The 18,783-nt window shown below is 44.2% G+C and overlaps 1 protein-coding gene across 1 annotated transcript in view; it reads left to right on the top strand.

Annotated features, from left to right (window-relative positions):
- The window catches only part of RABEP1 (rabaptin, RAB GTPase binding effector protein 1), a 66,818-nt gene that overhangs the window by 33,330 nt on the left and 14,705 nt on the right, over nt 1-18,783 (top strand). Inside the window, exons 2-10 of the mRNA XM_072978316.2 lie at nt 385-510; nt 2,022-2,225; nt 7,669-7,829; nt 8,828-8,947; nt 13,740-13,875; nt 14,608-14,786; nt 15,452-15,574; nt 17,890-18,354; nt 18,578-18,682. Coding sequence (XP_072834417.2) covers nt 385-510; nt 2,022-2,225; nt 7,669-7,829; nt 8,828-8,947; nt 13,740-13,875; nt 14,608-14,786; nt 15,452-15,574; nt 17,890-18,354; nt 18,578-18,682 — 1,619 coding nt within the window. The remainder of the gene's footprint in view (nt 1-384; nt 511-2,021; nt 2,226-7,668; nt 7,830-8,827; nt 8,948-13,739; nt 13,876-14,607; nt 14,787-15,451; nt 15,575-17,889; nt 18,355-18,577; nt 18,683-18,783) is intronic.

Below are 18,783 nucleotides of genomic sequence, written 5' to 3'. Positions count from 1 at the left end.
TATCCAAAAATGCTAAACTGGCTGAGGGAACATCTGTGATGGAGACGGTATTTCTCTTTCTTGTATTCTTATTGGATTTATATCCCACCCTTCTCCCAGAACTGAGATCCAAAGTCACTCAAAAGAGAATTGCAACAAACAGTTAATAAATAAATAAATTCCGGTTCAAACCAAAGAATCTTGTCACACCATAAAGACCAAACCATTTTATTTGGCATAATCTTCCAAAAAAAAGTTATTGAACAATTTTTTAAAGAACCATTGAATGTAAAAAATAAATAAAGTGATAGAGAGCGATTGCATTCATGAGCCAGGTGATGATATAGAATGTTCTGGATTAATAGGCTGATGCATTTTTTCCTCACTTTTTCTTCTTTTTTTTAGCTCTCCTCCAACGAGTAGCAGAACTGGAAAAAACCAATGCCGAATTTTTACTTACGAAGCAGCACCTTGAGCAAGAATTTAATCAAAAGAGGGCAAAATTTAAAGAGCTCTATCTAGCTAAAGAAGGTAATACAGTACTTAAGTATTCTAAGTTACTGAATCACACTTTTGGTGCGGTCCTGGGAGTAGCTGGCTGGCTAGGAACCTAATATGTTAAACATGAGAAAAGGAAGGTTTTCTCTCGTCATGAGTCCTCAGGGGCTCCTTCCTGTCCTCTGTGGTATGACGAAGACCTCCTGTGAACGCAGGACTCGGCAGTGAGTCGCTTCCAGAACACAAAAGGACCCAGAACAGAATATTTTTTAAAAGACAGTATAGCATTTGTATCAGAGACATTTGTTGATGGCCACGAGCCACCAAACACCTGCAGATTAGGTTGGCAACTCTAAGTCACACAAGCAGCTATCTTTAGCACAGTCTGCTTTGTGCATAAGTTTAGCAAACCTCTCAGGAAGTGGCGACTGACTGGAAATCTTGATGCCTCTTCCACCTTGAGCTGAAGGTCCCGTTTTTGTTTGTTTGTTAATGGACAGAGAAGCAAACACCTGCTAAGGAGTCTCTAGATTGTTTTTGTGTTCATGTGAGGCCTTATCACGGTGCTCAAGAGAAGAGATGACCCATGGCCTTACTTGTGCCAAATAGAGAGAGGACCTTTAAAATGTGTGAGGTCATAGTCTCCAAATTTTACTGATAAGGATTTCTCTTCAAGTGGCAGAGCCCATGAAGCTTAGTCAGAGAGATTGACCGTCTGTGGGCCGTTAGTGGCCAGTCTGAATCAGACGCTGAGCAGAATAGGGGAAAGTCCAGCTGAGTCATTTAAAAAGAGCTTGTTGTATCCAGATTCAAGGAGGGGGGAGAAGGGGATCCCTCCCTTCATTCCTGGGCTCTCTTGCCCTCCGTACCAGTGGAGGCTGACTGTCTGAAGTGGAGAAGCTTGCTGATTGTAGGTCCACACATGCATACCCCCCTCATAACCTGAACCATGTTTTTCTAGGCCTACAACTCAAGATGGAAAAAACTTTTTTTCTCCATATGTAGGGCAGTACCAGAAAAGATGACTGATAGGGCTAGAATCCTATCAGTCATCCATACAGACGTATTTTAGGAGCAAAACTCTTAAATAAATCCCAATGAAGTTTGAGTCATCATATGAGTGATGATCATTCCGATGTCGTTTCATAGGAGAGTCTTTCATTTTTAATTTTTTTTTTGCTACTCTGTGCTCCCTGCTTCTTGAGAGGTAGGAAGATCTGGAAAGCTTTTATACAATCAGTTCCTTTGGAAGAATGCAGTTATTCTTCTGTGGGTCATAATACTAGGAATGAAGCTGTCTTTAAAGCGTAGCTGTAGAATAAGGGTATTATTTCACTTCCACTGGTCATGGTGGTGGGTTAAGCAAGTGGTCGGGTAAAGTCATAAAACAACTGCAGAAAATTGCACAGAATTGTTTAAGAACAAGAGAGTATCAACAATAGCATAAATCTGTTCTCTTGAACTCACTGACCCATATTCCTTCCGGGGATCAGAGTTAGGCTGTGCTTTTTAATGGGAACCGTGTTGTTTTGGAAACTCCACAGAGGACCTGAAGAGGCAAAATGAAGTATTGCAGGCAGCGCAGGATGATCTGGAGAAGCTGCGGACGCAGCTCACAGAGGCCCAGGCGGAAATGGAGAACATTAAAGCCGTTGCCACGGTGTCTGAAAACACCAAGCAAGAAGCCATTGACGAGGTGAAGCGCCAGTGGCAGGAAGAGGTCGCCTCCCTGCAGGCCATAATGAAAGGTAAGACGGAAAGAACGGAGTGGGTTTCAGAATTCTCATGAAATAGAAACGCAGGGGGTGGGGAAGGTATGCGGTCCTTGTACACCCTCCAAGGGAAAGGGTGCATGTTCATGTTCAGTAACAATAATCTTGTACCGTCAAGTCATTTCTGATTTAGGGTGAACCCTCTACAGGGTTCTCCAGGTAGAGAATACTCAGAAGTGGAGAATCGAACTCCCAGCTTCTGGCTCCGCCTCCAGAGACATAAACCACAGAGCTATCCAGCTAGCTGTCATCCTATTATAATAATAACATGCTGTCATTTCTGAGTTCTGGTGATCCTTTTGCAGGGTTTTGCTTGTATCAGATGCTCAGAAGTGGTTTGCCATTCCCTTCTTCTGGGACTTCCCTCGGTTTGTGCCGCTTGCCCAAGGCCACACAGGCTGGCTCTTTTCTCAGGAGGTACAAGTGGGGGAATCAAATTCCCAACCTCTGGCTCCACAGCCAGAGACTTAACTGACTGAGCTCTCCAGCTGGTTTCGACCCATACAGGTCTTTGTCGGCCTGGGCACCAGAGACCTGTGGGTGATAAAAGCAAGTTTCATATTCAGCAATATGAGAGAGGATTAAGATGTATGTGGCATCTTAAAGAAAGCAGCTTTGCTTTCTTTTTCCAGACCCTGGCTTGTCTGTATAGAAACCACATCTTTCACATAGCTTTTGTGAAACGGACAGTGCGTTTAGACGGCTCACCGTGATATTTGAGGTCCTTTTTTGACCTCTCGCGTGGCTTTCTTTATTTTTGCTGTCCCAAATTATAGGTAGCTATCTTGAATTCTGCTTTGCTGAATTCACAGTGGGTTAAAACAATATACAGTGGTGCCTCGCATAGCGATGTTAGTTGGTTCCAAAAAAAAATCGCTATGTGAAACCATCGCTATGCGAAACACCATTTCCCATAGGAATGCATTGGAAACCGGTTAATCCGTTCCAATTGGAACGGATTGCCATTGTTAAGCGAAAAAACCCATAGGAAACATCGCTAAGCGAAACAATGTATCCTCCATTGGAATGTATTGAAGCTGACTCAATACATTTTAATGGCTTTGCGAAGTCAATTTTTGCAAAATTAAGTGTGTCATAAAAGGGTCAAAATGGTTTTAAATGCTTGGATTAGCTTCTGCACCCTCTAAAACGGATGCAAAAGTTAATTTGGCTTTGATCTGACTTTTCATTAATTTATGGTGAATTTTTTCCCCCCAACTTTTGACAGCTGTCAAAATCTGACAGCTCCATTATTTCCTATGGGGGAAGAAAAAATTCACAAAAAATTGATGAAGACTCAGCAACTGTTCTAAATTCTTGGGTTCGTTAGAGGACCCCCTAAGTTGTGTGCAAACCTGATTTGGCTTTGATCTGAACTTTCGTTAATTTTTTGTAAATTGTTTTCTCCCCCATAGGAAAGCATGGAGCTGTCAGATTTTGACAGGTCCATTGGTTCCTATGGGCCAAAAAAAAAAATTCACAAAAAATTAACGAAAAGTCAGATCAAAGCCAAATCAGGTTTGCACATGACTTAAGGGGTCCTCTAACGAATCCAAGCATTTAGAACCATTTTTGACCCTTCTAAGACACTTTTTTAATTGAAAAAAAAACATCATTAAGTGAAGCAGGGGACCTAAAATCGCATTCGTTATGCGAAGCATGGTCCCAAACTTCGCTAAGCGAAAATCGCCCATAGGAAACATCGTTATGCGATGCATATTATTTTCTAAAAAAACATCGTTATGCGAATTCATCGCTAAACGAGGCAATCGTTAAGCGAGGCACCACTGTATATAAAACAGTATAAACAGAATCAATACAAATAGAAACAAAGCATCTTAACTACAGATTTTTTTAAAAATGAAAAAGGAGACCCATGTATAGTTAGTAGGAAAAGAAGTCTTCACTTTGTTTTTACAGGTGAGATTATGGAAATTGTTGTAAATTTTTCATGGGTTCCCCCCCCCCAATTCAAAGAAATACTTTTCCCCACAAAAATATATTTCAGGTGGGAAACATGTTTTGTAAAAACCAGGTTTTTAAAACAGGAAAATCAGTGTCATTTATAGAAAACCATTTTGGGAAAATACAGTGATGTTTTTGCTAATGTTGCTAGTAACAAAAAGGTGTTTCTCTTTTTGCTGTCATGCTGGAATGAAAAAACTTGTAGCGGTTGACCTTTATTTCACTAGGATATTTCCATTTATTGACAAAAGTAAGGGCCAGTAGTCTGAAAAACAGCAGAGCCTGGTGAGAAAATGAAGAAATTTATTTATTTATTTAAAATATTTTTAATCCCACCTTTCTCTTCAAAAGGACCCAAAATTAAAATAAACCTCCACCAAGTGTCTGCTGTTATCATTAGCACAGTAGGACTGCTCTACTCATTCATTTATCTGCCGCCTGCAAATCCTAAGTAAAACCTTCAGAAATACATATTTATGCCTATTGAGAAGGAGCCGGAGACCATGCAGTGTGTAGCGTTTTAGTACTTCCATATTTTGGGGGTGGGATTTGTGGGGAGAGGGCTTGGAATTGATCCCCCACGGAGGGGGCTGTTTTGACAAAGGGCTGAAAGAGGGGCTTCCCTGGGGAGGATTTCCTATCCATTTGGCACTCCATTTGAAAAAAAAAAGTATTCCTTCCACCCGCTGCTCCAAGGGAACTGGCTGCAGAACATCTAATCTTACCTGCATTGTGCAGGGGAGTGTATACATAAGAAGGCGTGCCCAAGTCCTAAGCCCTGTAGAGCATCAAAGTTGATAACCAGTTCACTCTAAAAGGCACCCGTGTTTGAAAATACTATGTCATGTTCATTTGTGACCTGGTAAAGGCAGCAGACACAGGGAGAAGGTAACATAAATAAAGCTCAGTTTATCGCTGTGTGTAAATAGGAGAATCCAGCTTTATGGTAAACTCCCAGTCAGTCTTCAAATAAACCAACTTCACCAGGAGAAAGGTGGCATAGAAATGAAATAAAGCAATATATTTCTAAAATACAGTTTCTGGAGCCAGCTTCTTAAACTGTCCAAAGTTTGTTATAAACCCAAAACCCTACCTGGAATAATAAGCTGAGATTCAGGGGAACTGAACAGCGTGCTTTTCTCACCCGAACTGGAGTAATGAGAACGGTGTGCGGGCCTGAGTCTTGCTCCTTCCGGCTTCATCTACGTAGGACTAAATACTGGTTTAGAAGGACATGAAAAGATATCCAGGGAGGAAACTATGCTTATGTGGTAGGAGAAATGGACACATATGGCAAAGAGCAGGATGCTCTTGCAGTATCATCGACTCACAGAATCATTGATTTGGAAGGGGCCACCTTGAGTGCATCCTGTGTTGGAGCACTAATCACCTCCCAAAGTAATTGGTTCCATTGTTGTACTTCTCTAACAGTTAAGAAGTTTTAGAATAGTACGGCAGTGGAACCGATTAATGGCATGGAAGTTAGAAACTTGCTGTGTGTGTGTGGACAGGAGGGGTGGAGAATGTCCCCGTGATCAACTGGATATTTGCTGAACACCATGCTAACTATCTACTAACACCTACTGCGTCTTTCTGGGAATTAGGGTGGTCGCATAGACCAGATGGGCGGGATACAAATCAAATCAAATCAATCAATCAATAAAATTAAAGGCGGCCATTTGTCATTGCTGTGGGAAAATCAGGGAGCTGGAGAGGGGACAGATTGTATTTGTCTTCAGTGTGGAAGGGGATGGTGACTCTCAAATTGGCTTTCTCAGTTACACGAGACGGTGTTCCAAGACCTCTATTCAGACCATGTTACCCTAGTCCCTCAAGACTGAAGGGTGCCTACACGGCTTTATTTACTTATTTAAAGCATTTCCATCCCACTCTTAAGTGAATTGCAGATTAGCTTTTTATAAGGAATCAGATCGTCGTAAGCTTACTTCCATAAATAATTATATCCTGTTTTTTCTTTGCGGTAGTAATTTTGGGCTTGGCTGTGCCACAGCCAGGTGGGGAGTCACCCGATTTTTCCATGTTGGGTGGGTCTCCGTTTTCCTGCCCCTCTTTTTATCCCCAGATTCCATGTGCCTAGAAAACCACCCTTGCCAGCCATAAGGCTATGATAAACACCTTTTGGCTCAGCATAGTGATTTTCTATGCACATGAGAGTCCAGGAGAAAGAGCACTTGGTCACGAGACTCCCCTCCTGCTCCTTACGGTGGTGCAACCAAGGAACACATTTATCACCTCCTGATAATCAGGCACAGGGCTTCCAGCATTGAGACGACTCTGAGCAGATAAGAAAGGCTGGCTCATGACAGCCTCTATCTCACCCTGAATTCAGAACGCTTGTTAGGCTCTAGACACATGGCGCTTTCATTGCACCAGAGAGTGCACAATCCTTTGGGATTCTTTGCATCTCCTTCTGCTGGTGCCTTCGAATCAAAGAGAACCCTTTTGCAACTTCCCTGGTCTCATGGGGACTCCGGACACGTACTACACTTCTCTGGAAGATACTGTATACCGTGCAGGAAGGAGACCCATGCAGGGTTCGTTGTTAGAATCCGTGCAGAACCACTCTGGTCACATTCACATTAACTGTGGGTCTTAATGATGGCAATTTTAATTGTATTTTTAATTGTATTTTAATTGTATTTTAACTGTATTTTAATCATTTTGTTTTACTGCATTGAATTTTGGTTGTTGTGAGCCGCCCAGAGACCTTTGGGTAGAGTGGGCGGCATATAAATCAAATAAATAAATAAATAAATAAATAAATTCTCTGGCCTGTCTCTGTATGCAGCTCCTTTGGAAAAGTAGTTCAGCAGGAGGTTCAGTGGATGCCAGCCTCCATTCTCTCCTGGCAGTTGGAAAACTAGTAAAAGCAGGGCTTTATAAAGCAAAAACCAAAAAGAGAGAGAGAGAGCAGCCTTTAAAAACATATCCCCGGATGTTATCAATATCAGTTTTTAAATTAATATTAATTTTATTCTTTCTTTAATATCAAAATTAAAAATAAAACATTTAAATTAAGCCTTTTAAAAAACTTTGTGTTCAACTTTGTGTATGGTTGTATTGCCATATTATTTGTGTTATTATATGGAGGGGGAGTTGCTGAGGTTTTGTAATAAATTTTACTCTGTAAACCTTCCAGAGTACTGGGTTTTTACTCATGGGGCAGTATACCAACCAACCGAATGAATGAATGACTGAACAAACCAATCAGTTAATTAAAAGAAAAGATGAGGCTGTCATCAGTCAGAGTCCACTGCCTTTAGCTTATTGAGGCTCTGGTTCATCTCGCGGTTAGGCAGCCTCTCTGGATTTTAGCAGGGCATCATTTGATAACTGCAGGTGGGCCGTCGGGCGGTCCGCTAGATTCCTCAGGAAGATGCGGGGCCAGAAAAGCAGCCGTTTGCAACTTGTTATTGTTGTTGTTATTAAACAGAAACTGTCCGTGACTATGAACTCCAGTTTCATCACAGGCTGGAGCAGGAGCGGGCTCAGTGGAACCAGTACCGGGAAAATGTGGAGCGGGAAATACTGGAGCTCAGGAGGCGGCTTTCGGAAGGCCAGGAAGAGGAAAACCTAGAGAATGAAATGAAGAAGGTAAGTCAGAGCCTGAGGTCCTTGAACTGGGAGCCGTGGCTGATGGGTTGGCTGCCCGTCGGTGTCTCTTTTCTGCCGCTTTTGTTTCAGGTACCAAAACATTTCTCTAAAGATTTAGGTGTGTGTCGTGCAGGCCCCTCCCCCTTCCCCTGGTAACCAGGTTGGCTTCCCATTTTACCTGTTGTCAGATCATCATCCACTGTGCTTGCCAGGGATTCAAGCATGGCATAGTGATTGCATGGTCAGATTATGATTGAGGAGACCTGGGTTTGAATTTTGCCACCTAGCCTTCCTTAGGGCGACCTTGGGCCAGCCACCTTCGTACACCCCGATGTTCTTCCTTATGCGATGGTTAGCCTTGGAGAGCCCCCTCAGGGGGTGTGATAAATGAGGAAGCAGGCATCTTGGCTTCCAGCCTCTTTGGCCCTCCTCCTGTGTGTAGTTAGAAGCTCAGGGTCCATGCCTGGACATGGTGTTTTCCTGTGTGGAGCTGTGCTTCTGATCTGTGATGCTGATATGGAGGACCTATTACACTGTTTTTCCAAAAAAATAAGATCTAACTTGAAAATAAGCCCTAGTATGATTTCTCTGGATGCTTATAATATAAGCCCTACCCCCCAAAAAAACCCCAGTTCAGTGAAACCCCGCTCTCCACCCTTGTGCAGCAACCAGAAGATGATGACATAACTGTATTTGAATCAATGTAGATTGCTGTACATGAAAAGAAATAAAACATCCCCTGAAAATAAGCCCTAATGCTTATTTTTGGAGCAAAAATTAATATAAGACCCTGTCTTATTTTGGGGAGAACATGATAGGTCCCATATCTGTGCTTCTGGTATGAGAGTAACCTGGCAGCGTGTTTTTTAAAATGATTTTTTAAAAAAATTTAGTTTCAACTTGTGAGCCATCCAGCTAAATGTCAAGTGGTAGGTTAGTCAATGAGCTCCTCACCTCTGTGCTGACTCTCAGTGCCTCCTTTTTAATGTCGTCGTCAGGCCCAGGAAGATGCCGAGAAGCTTCGCTCCGTGGTGATGCCCATGGAGAAGGAGATCACAGCTTTGAAAGAGAAGCTGACAGAGGCTGAAGACAGGATAAAAGAGCTGGAGGCTTCAAAGGTGGGTGAGAAAGGACATGAAGGACCCATCAGAGCAGAGAATGGACATCGTCAGTGTATCAGGTTGGTCTGTCTTTGCACAGGAAACCAGAACTTGCTTAGACAGACTTCACTGTCTTCGTTAAAGCAGCCAAGGAAGTTTTAAGGTTTGGACAGATGCTTTTTCTTTTCTTTTTTAAGATGGCTTTTCCCAGAATTCTAAACCTTGCATTTTCTGTGTGGTTGCTCGGATGGAGTCCAAAAGAGACTTAAAGAAACATATGGATTCCCTCTATTCTTCTCATCCCTTCCTTCCTTCCTTCCTTCCTTCCTTCCTTCCTTCCTTCCTTCCTTCCTTCCTTCCTTCCTTCCTTCCTTCCTTCCTTCCTTCCTTCCTTCCTTCCTTCCTAAGTAACTAAGTAACTAAGTAACTAAGTAACTAAGTAACTAACTTACCATGATGTCAGAGGTCCAGGGTAGCACCGAAGTTTAAAACACATGGAAGTCCAAACAAAGTTGATCACAGCAGTGGAAAACGATTGAACATGAAAAGTAGTGATTTAAAAACACACCATTAAAAAAACCCATAATGGATGGTTTTATTGGAGGAAACCTGTCAGGGGAGTTTAGAAGTTTGTGTAGATCTGAATTTCTATGCCATAGATTGGCCTCATTTTGACATTCCGTAGCATGCAGTCATGTTATGTCTTCAAGACACACACACAGGCACACACACTAGACTAAAAGCTGTTACTCAGTCCCTAAGTCCGTGTCTCCCACACCTTGTCGATGGGCGTGCAGCATCGCCCTGGCATTCTGTATCTTACAGAAAATGGAGTATTCAGTGCTTCATGGATGCTTTATTTCTTCCGGCGCTTTTTGCAAACAGAACTTCTCCTGCATCATCTTCAAGCTATCCAGCAACATTTTTTCCCTACTGTTGAAAGGCTTTGGGGAGATTTTTGCTGGGTTTTTTTTAAGAAGAAAATCTTGTCAATGGCAGATTGTGAATGATAAGCAAGCAGCCTGCATTACCTGTGAGAGTGTGCCTGGGTTGTGTTTTGTTTTCTTTTAACTTGCACAAAGCACAGAGGTAGATGAAGGTGAGCCTTTCCCGCCACCCCTTTCCCAAGACCTTTAGAACCAGCAGCCCTAGGAGCAAGATAAAAGGTGGAAGAATCATCTCTCATCGCCACTGCTTTAAATAATATGATTGTCTAACTGGCGTATGCTTAGAAAACATGAATAATAAATAATCACAGTGATGCCAAATGGATCAGAGCTGGGCAGGAGTTGTAGCGGATGGCAAGCTTCCTTCTACAGGAGAACACATGAGCCCACTCAGGGCCTGCTGTGAATCACTTCCTGAGAGCTGTTCTACTTTGTAAGAAGGAGAGATGTAGACACCACATTACGCACCTCCCCGATTCCTTTTCAGATCTGAACATCACTCACTTTTGTTGATGTTCAGAGGAGCATTTGGTTTCATGGTGCAATCTTTGCTGTGATCTGAGCCTCAAACTTCTTGTTGGCTGATGATGGCCTCAGCCTGAGTGTTATTGTTACCCTCCCGCCCCCAGCTACTATATCATAGCACCCAATGGGGAAGAATCATCGTTGTCTAGCGAAGATCGGCCATTGGAAAGCCGCTTTGCGAACCACCAATCAGCTGTTTAAATCGCTGTCTTGCGAAGCTTAGGTCCCGAAAACACCTGTTTTGTGAGCGCGGAGGGAGCTGTCAAAATCGTTGTCTAGCGAAAATCGGTTTGTGAAACAGGGCCCAAACATTGTCCAGCAAAATTCCCCCATAGGAATCACTGTTTTGCGAATCACTATAGCAATCGTAAAAAGTCAATGTCTAGCGAAAAACTGTCATGCGGGGTAACTGTCTAGCGAGGCACCACTGTATTCACTGCCCAATATGCTAATTTTCCAGCAGTACACTTCTTTTCTATTTTTCATTACAGTAGGGCCATGGTATCCATGGGGGGGCAGTTCTAGACCCTCAACAGGTGCTAAAACTGCAAAAGGAGCAAATGCTATTCATTGCATGGTCTTTGGCGCCTTCTAGTGGCCAGTTCTGGCAAATACACCTTGGAAATACATATACAGTGGGGTCTCTACTTAAGAACGTCCCTACTTAAGAACAATCCAACTTAAGAACAGCTCCATTTGCTAAATTTTGCTTCTACCTGAGAACAGAAATCCAAGATAAGAATAGGAAAAAAAAACCCTTTCCTGCTCTTTTTTTAACCTCAGGTCATCTTAGGTTAAAAAGAATTCTCCCCCTAGTGGTAGAGTACGTATTAACCAGCTTTGCATTAGTTCCTATGGGAACTAATGCTTCAATGTACGAACGCACCTCTACATAAAAAAAAAACAGCCAGAACGGATTAATTGGTTTTCAGTCCATTCCTATGGGAAATTTTGCTTCAACTTAAGAACGTTTCAACTTAAGAACACCATTCCAAAATGGATTAAGTTCTTAAGTAGAGGTTCCGCTGTAGTTTCTATGGACGGAAAAGAGCAGATACGGATTAAATGGTTTTCAATTCATTCCTATGGGAAATGCAGATTCAACATAAGAACTTTTCAACTTGAGAACCACCTTCCAATACGGATTAAGTTCTTAAGTAGAGACCCCACTGTACTGTACTGTACAGTCGTGCCTCGACTTACGAACTGAATTGGTTCCGGAACTCTGGTCATAACTTAAAATGGTCGTAAGTCGAAGCACCATTTCTGATAGGAATGCATTGAAATTCAATTAATCTGTTCTGGCCAAAGGAAAAAAAATCACCCAGAAACACCATGAAACCACCACAAGACCCATCGGAAACACGATTAATTCGTTCTGACCGGGGGGGGGGGAGAGAAAAGAAAACAAACCATGTAAGACCCTTTGGAAATGCAAAAAAAGCAAAGCAGCAAGCAAACCGTGCAAGACCCTTCGGAAATGGGGGGAAAGCAAAGCAGAAAGCAAACAAACCATGCAAGACCCATCGGAAATGGCAAAAAAGTAAAGCAGAAAGTAAATAAACCGCGCAAGATCCTTTGGAAATGCAAAAGAAGCAGAGCATAAAGCAAGCAAATCGTGCAAGACCCATCGGAAATGCAAAAAAAAAAAAAAAAAAAGCAGAAAGCAAACAAACCATGCAAGACCTATTGGAAATGCAAGAAAAGCAGAGCAGAAAGCAAACAAACTCTGCAATACCCATTGGAAATGGGGGGGGGACCCGAAAAGCAAGCAAACCCTGCAAGACCCATCAGAAAAGGGGAGGAAAGCACCAAAAAACAAACAAACCCCCCAAGACCGATCACAGCATAGAAACATAATCCCACCACCCAGGCCAAAACCATGCTGCAAAACTCACCCAGAAGAGTTTTTAAAAAGCAGAAAGCAGCACCTTATCAGGCAGTCTCTGATCGCACGCTCTCTCACTGCTGGGGCGAAAGAGCTACGAAGAAGCAGCCTCTTCGCCTACCAATGGTTGGCAATTTGAATTCCCTGCCTTTTTCTGTTCGTAACTGGAAGCTCCGGTCACAAGTCAAAGCAAAATTTTGCATCCGAAGCTGGTCGTAAATCAAAACGGGCGTATGCCAGGACATTCGTAAGTTGCGGCACCACTATAAATACATATTTCTGGAGGGTTTATTTAGTATTTTTAGCCAGCGGGTAAGTGAATCAGTGGATACTGATTCTGCAGATAAGGGGGGGTCTTAGTGTATATCCCAATGAATTATGTCCGTGCATTTGTGAAAATGGTGGTGGGATGGATTGCTCTTTCAATTTGGAAAAATGCACAGAAAACATCTCCAGCCACTGTTAAGCGGCCAGAATCCAGATCTTTTTCATGTTGATGAGATTGACACCTGGTGGTCAGGCATCAAGAATCTGGAATATTTTTTTAAATCTGGGAGACCCAGGGTTCCATAGTTCTGCTGCAGCAACACTAACAGGGTTCACCCTTTTTATTCCTGCTCTGTGAGACTACAGGACATCGCTTTGAAGTGAGATGTCAGGGCAGAAGATCATGAAAACAGACTCCTAATATTCTCAGTTCTGAAACTGTGTTTGCTTCTGTTGCTGAATTCCTTTCTTGTTTACTGTAAACAAGGGAAGAAAATATATGTGTTTGTAATTTGGGATACGTACAAACGTCATGTTTGGGTATAAGCCTTCAAGCTGCTGGCATGTAGCCGGTATCTGTGGTATTATAAATAAACAAAATGTCCTAAACCTGTTCAACGTGCTTCAGCCCCTGCAAGTTAATTGTGTTCACGAGTCTCTAAACGATCTGTAGGCAGTTAATTCTCAGCTTCTTGAGTTATATTATTAGTTTTAACACTTTTCAGTTCCACTGACTAGCTAATAATGAGGCAGAATAGTTAATAGTGGTGGTGCCGTTTTTTTAAAAGCGCTGATGTTGTTGCTTTGTGGGGTGTGTACACTGCTGTCGTTTTCCCATTAGAAATTATTTTATTTATTTATGTATTTATGTATTTATTTATTTTATTTATTTACAATATTTTTTAGCCGCACCATTGCCAGTGGCTTCTTACAATTATGGTCTTACAGCGTTATAATAGCCGCCCAGAGACCTTTGGGTAGTGTGGGCAGCATATAAATAAAATAAATAAATAAATAATGGGCTGGTGGTGGAACAGCTTGAATGAGGAGCCCATCCTTTTTTATAGATGGGCCTGAATTCACGAGACGGGTGTAAACCACAGCGCCTCTGCTGCGCAGCAGACGACACTCTGGTGGGATCATTAACCACGAGCCCTCTCTGCTGCTTTGAACTATTTCTCAGGTTAAAGAACTGAATCATTATTTGGAAGCTGAGAAGTCCTGCCGGACCGATCTGGAAATGTACGTGGCTGTCCTGAACACCCAGAAGTCGGTTCTGCAGGAAGATGCCGAGAAGTTGCGGAAAGAACTTCATGAAGGTAAGGGCTGTGCTCTGGGGCTGAACCACCGGGGAAGGGCCCTAATGCTCACAACCCCTTGACGAAGAGAGGGAAGGGACGTGGCTCGGACTCAGCGATGGTTCCACCGTGGTCTCCACCACACCCTGCCTACGTGCGGCGAGAGCCTTGCATGTTGCCAGGGCTTGGGACCGAGCATCACTTCCAGTTTCCCTGCAAGCAGGTTGTGGCCTGGGCTCAGCCTTTCGGGATCCTGATCAGCCAGGCGACTGTCTGTAACAACCACAATCCCGTTGGTTTGTTGTGCTGGTGCCATGGTGTAACTTGGAGCAGAGAATTGTGCCCAGTCAACAAGTTCCTGCTTGTATCCTTCATTGTGCACGCATTGTGGGAGGGTTTTTTTTGGGGGGGGCAGGAAGGATACAACCGAAAAGTCATTCACTAGCAGCAGTTCGCCCGCTGCCATCTGTCCTGCTGTCCTTGTGCCGACCAACAAGATTCTGGCTAGTGTCTTTAAAAACCCCGGGAAAGATGGCTGTCAGTCTGAATCGACTGGGCGGCAAATCATTATTAGGGGAGGTGTTGCGAAATTAAACCTGTAGGCTTTGCTAGGGAAAAAGGCTCTGACGTGTTAAAAGATACGCGAGTGATGGGGAAACAAACGTCGTTGCTATTCGTTAGGCGAGACGTCGGCAGCCACGATTTAGGAATTTCATTAGACCCCGCTGGTCTCTCTCTTTTTTTTGGACGCAGTTTGCCATCTGTTGGAGCAGGAGCGTCAGCAGCACAACCAGCTGAAACACACCTGGCAGAAGGCCAATGACCAGTTCCTGGAATCCCAGCGCCTGCTGATGAGGGACATGCAGCAGATGGAGATGGTGCTCACCTCGGAGCAGCTGCGGCAGGTGGAGGAGCTCAAGAAGAAAGACCAGGTGAGGGTTTTCTGGTTCCAGCCCAGTCTTTTTCACTTCGTGGAAAAAATAACGGTAATTTTTTTGGGGGCGGGAGAAAAGGTGGATTCCTAGAGATGTATGATGACTAGATTGCTATACTCTTAAGGCAAGAGCTGCTTCAAGCTGGTTAGAAGTGCTCGGATGCGTATGTTCACAACATGCCAGAGAGTTTGTGCGTTGCGAGTAGAAAGACTGGAATCCAGGCCAAGAGAGAGAGGTGGCTGTTCTGTCTTCTATGTTGCTGTGATGGTACGCCATCAGGGGAAGACCTTCTTTCAGTCCCACCACCTTCACAGGTGCGCTTGGTGAGGACACAAGAGGGGGGCCTTCTCTGTGGCCGCTCCCAGAGACTCTGGAACTCCCTGCCACTGGAGGTCAATCTTTGAGATTCTGGGAGTTTAGAAAAGAAGCATTTATAAGCTCTAGTTAGTGAACCTTTCCGCTCTGGTTTTTTAAAAAAGCCCATCAAGCCAGCCTGTAATCATAACTTTTGGGGGAACCTAAAGAACCCTTTCCCCCCCCGCACACACACGGCAGGAGAATCCAGCTCACATATCTGTCACATTTAATATACAATAGAACAGGGGACCCCAAAGACATGGGGAGGGGACCACAATATTTTGTTTGACAACTTGCCTTTCTAGGAAGATGAAGAGCAGCGACGGATCCATAAAAGCAAAGCAGGGAAACATCAAGGCTCTGAAGAAGAATCCAAAGTAACGTGTTCCATGGCACAGGATGAATCCCTTCCGCAGTTCCCTGAAGAGGTAAACCCAGGGGTCGAAGCTGCCGATATGAAAGCAAAGAAGCAAAGGCAAAGTGTGATGCTTATATGCTGTCTCATTGCACTTAAAAGCACTCTCTGGGTTGTCCACAATTTAATTATGCAGGCTTCACACTGCCCCCCCACCCCTGTGAACTGAGTACAGTGGTGCCTTGCTTAATGGGCGCCTCGTTTAACGACTAATTTTTTGCGATCGTTTTTGCGATCGCATTGCGATGGTTTAGATAGAAAAATATCGCTTTGCGATGATCGGTACCCTGTTTCGCATACCGATCATCGCATAGCGATGATTTTCCAACAGCTGATTGGCGGTTCCAAAATGGCCACCGGGTAAATAAAATGACCGCCCGCTGTGTTTTTGCCCGGATTCCTCGCTTACCGGGCAGCGAAAATGGCCGCCATATGGAGGATTTTTGCTTAAAGGTGAGCTTTTTGCCCATAGGAACGCATTAAACGGGTTTTAATGCATTCCTATGGGCTTTTTATTTCCGCATAGCGATGAAATTGCTTTGCAGCGATTTTTGCTGCACGGATTATCATCGCTATGCGGGGCACCACTGTACTCAATTTACCAACCTCAGAAAGATGGAAGGTTGAGTCCACTTCTAGCCAATTAACCTTGGCCCTGTTGGGATCAAACTTGGGTCATGAGCAGAGTCTTGACTGCAGTACTGCAGTTTAGCTGCTGTTCCACGGTAACGGTGTATAGTAACTTGCATATACATTTGAATTGGTAAATGCAGGTACACCCAATAATTTGGTTGACGGTGGAATAGGCTCTGCCCTCCCAGCCACCATTTTGCATTGGGCTCCTCTGGACTTCCTCCAGAGAGAAATCTTACAAGCTTGAAGTTTTCCTGTGTTGGTTTAAATCAGGCAGGTTTAAGGTTGTTTGCAGTAGACACTGATATTTAACGTAGTCCCTGTAGGTTGTAAATGCTGCTTTTATTCAGACAGGAAGCTACAAAACGCTGAGTGCCACGTGCTATTCCAATATTAATTTCTCCTAGAATAACCTTTAAGGAGTTTGTCCCTGAAGGTTAGGCACCGGAGCCTTTTAAGATGTTTCACCCAAACATGCCACACCATTTCTTCCAACAAGAATGAAAGTCAACTAGGAAGCTAGTGCGTGCAAGGTGACAGTAAGCAGCTTAGAATGGCATGTTGCAGACACTTCTTGGAAATTAGAAAATGTGCCACTACAGAGATTCTAGACAAGTATTGTGAGCTTCTTCAGATAATCAAGGAGGCTCAGATTGTCTTCTTTCACACCCCAATGCTAAAGGAAGGGCAGGTGAATTTAAAAGGGTATTAAATTTAAAATAATACTCAAGAGTGATCTGAAGCATGTGCAAATGCTTGACAACTCAGCCTGACAACTGAGCGGGAAATACTATGGGTTTTCAGGTGGGCTGATTTGCATTTTTCATCTCCATTGATCACATGACGCAAAGGGAAATGCGAATCGCCTTGGCGTCCCCCACCCTGCCCCACCAAAATCTGCAATTATTCCCTCTGCCTCCGGGACTTCTACTTTTTTAAGCAACAGATTGATTTGCAACAGTTCAGGCATGTGATCACAAGAACTGATGCAGAAAAGGCACAATCAGGAAAGGCAAGCAAAGCCCTTTGGCCAAGATCCTTCCTTCTCTCCCTCAGAAATCAGTTTCCAAAGCCAGCAAGGCTTTTCAAAAAGGTAGCTTGTTGCCAGCGCTGATCTGCTAGCTCAGTGGTCCTCAATCTTGGTCCTCCAGATGTTATTGAACTTCAGCTCCCAGAAGCCTTCGCCACCACTTCTGCTGGCCAGGATTTTTGGGAATTGAAGTCCAAGAACATCTGGAGGCCCAAGGTTGGGGACCACTGTGCTAGCTAGAACACCTAAACTTGGGGGGGCGGGGAGCTAACCAGAGTAGAAAACAATAGGAGAAAAGCCTTTTTTTAACAGCTTGTTGAGGCAGTTCCTTTGAGCGCCGCCACCTACAGAGCTGCAAATAAGATGCAGAAAGGCTTTTCTCCTGGTTATGTGGTCACTGAAACCAAACAGACTCTGGTGCATCTTCACAGCCAGTAAAAAGCAAGTGAATTTGCATTTCCCTTGCTATGTAATTGGATCCAAAGTTACAAGGTAGCAGTTGTTTTTACTATGTAAGTAGTTCATGAACCAGTTCATTCCCTTGGTTGGTTTCAGAGTGGCCGTCAAAAAAATGTAGGCTGGGCCAGTGTGATTCAATCAGTAAATGGCAACTTATCTTTGAAATACCCTGCGTTACCCACGGCATGTTTCCCTTTGAATTTTAGGTACATCTAAACAGCACTCATGGTTCAGTCCATTCGCTAGACACGGATGCGCTGCTGTCTTCGGGAGAATCTCTCAAGTCAGACAACGACCTGTTTAAGGAGGGGCTGCGCAGAGTGCAGTCGACGGACAGCTTGGGGACGTCGGGATCCTTACAGGCCAAAACTCTGGGCTACAATCACAAAGCCAAGTCGGCCGGGAATCTGGATGAGTCTGACTTTGGACCTCTGGTGGGAGCCGACTCTGTGTCAGAGAACTTTGACACGGCCTCTCTGGGTTCCCTGCAAATGCCTGGCGGTTTTATGCTCACCAAGGACCAGGAGAAAGCCATTACAGCCATGACGCCGGAGCAGGAGGAGACGGCTTCCCTCCTTTCCAGCATCACGCAGAGCGTAGAGAACGCTTACGTCTCTCCGAGTGGCTACCGCTTAGTGAGTGAAACGGAATGGAATCTCCTTCAGAAAGAGGTGAGTGAGCCTGGCTTTCAGAAACCTCCTCCTCCTCCTCCTCCCGGGGATTTCTGTGGCATAGGAGTGGTTCCGTTGCCATCTGAAAAAAGAGAGAGAGCTGTTTTTCCCAGTGCAGGATACTTCCCTTGCCAGCCCCACTGTCACTGTGGATCCCATGTCTTGCTTGGGCAGTCTTTTGAACGCCTCTGCAGGCAGGTCATGGCTTGGTGATGTCCTCCAGGTGCAGAACGCCGGGAACAAGCTGGGACGGCGTTGCGATATGTGCTCCAACTACGAGAAGCAGTTGCAAGGCATCCAGATCCAGGAGGCGGAGACGAGAGATCAGGTGAGAGCACGCGGATCTGTCACGTCTTCCTTTAAAGTTAAAAGCAACTCGGGACGCAATCCTGGATCGCTAGAATTCTGGGCTGCCTGGTCCCCTTGCAG

This window comes from Pogona vitticeps, chromosome 7, assembly GCF_051106095.1.
Source record: "Pogona vitticeps strain Pit_001003342236 chromosome 7, PviZW2.1, whole genome shotgun sequence".
NCBI lineage: Eukaryota > Metazoa > Chordata > Lepidosauria > Squamata > Agamidae > Pogona > Pogona vitticeps.
This window is presented reverse-complemented; position numbering and strand designations above follow the sequence as displayed.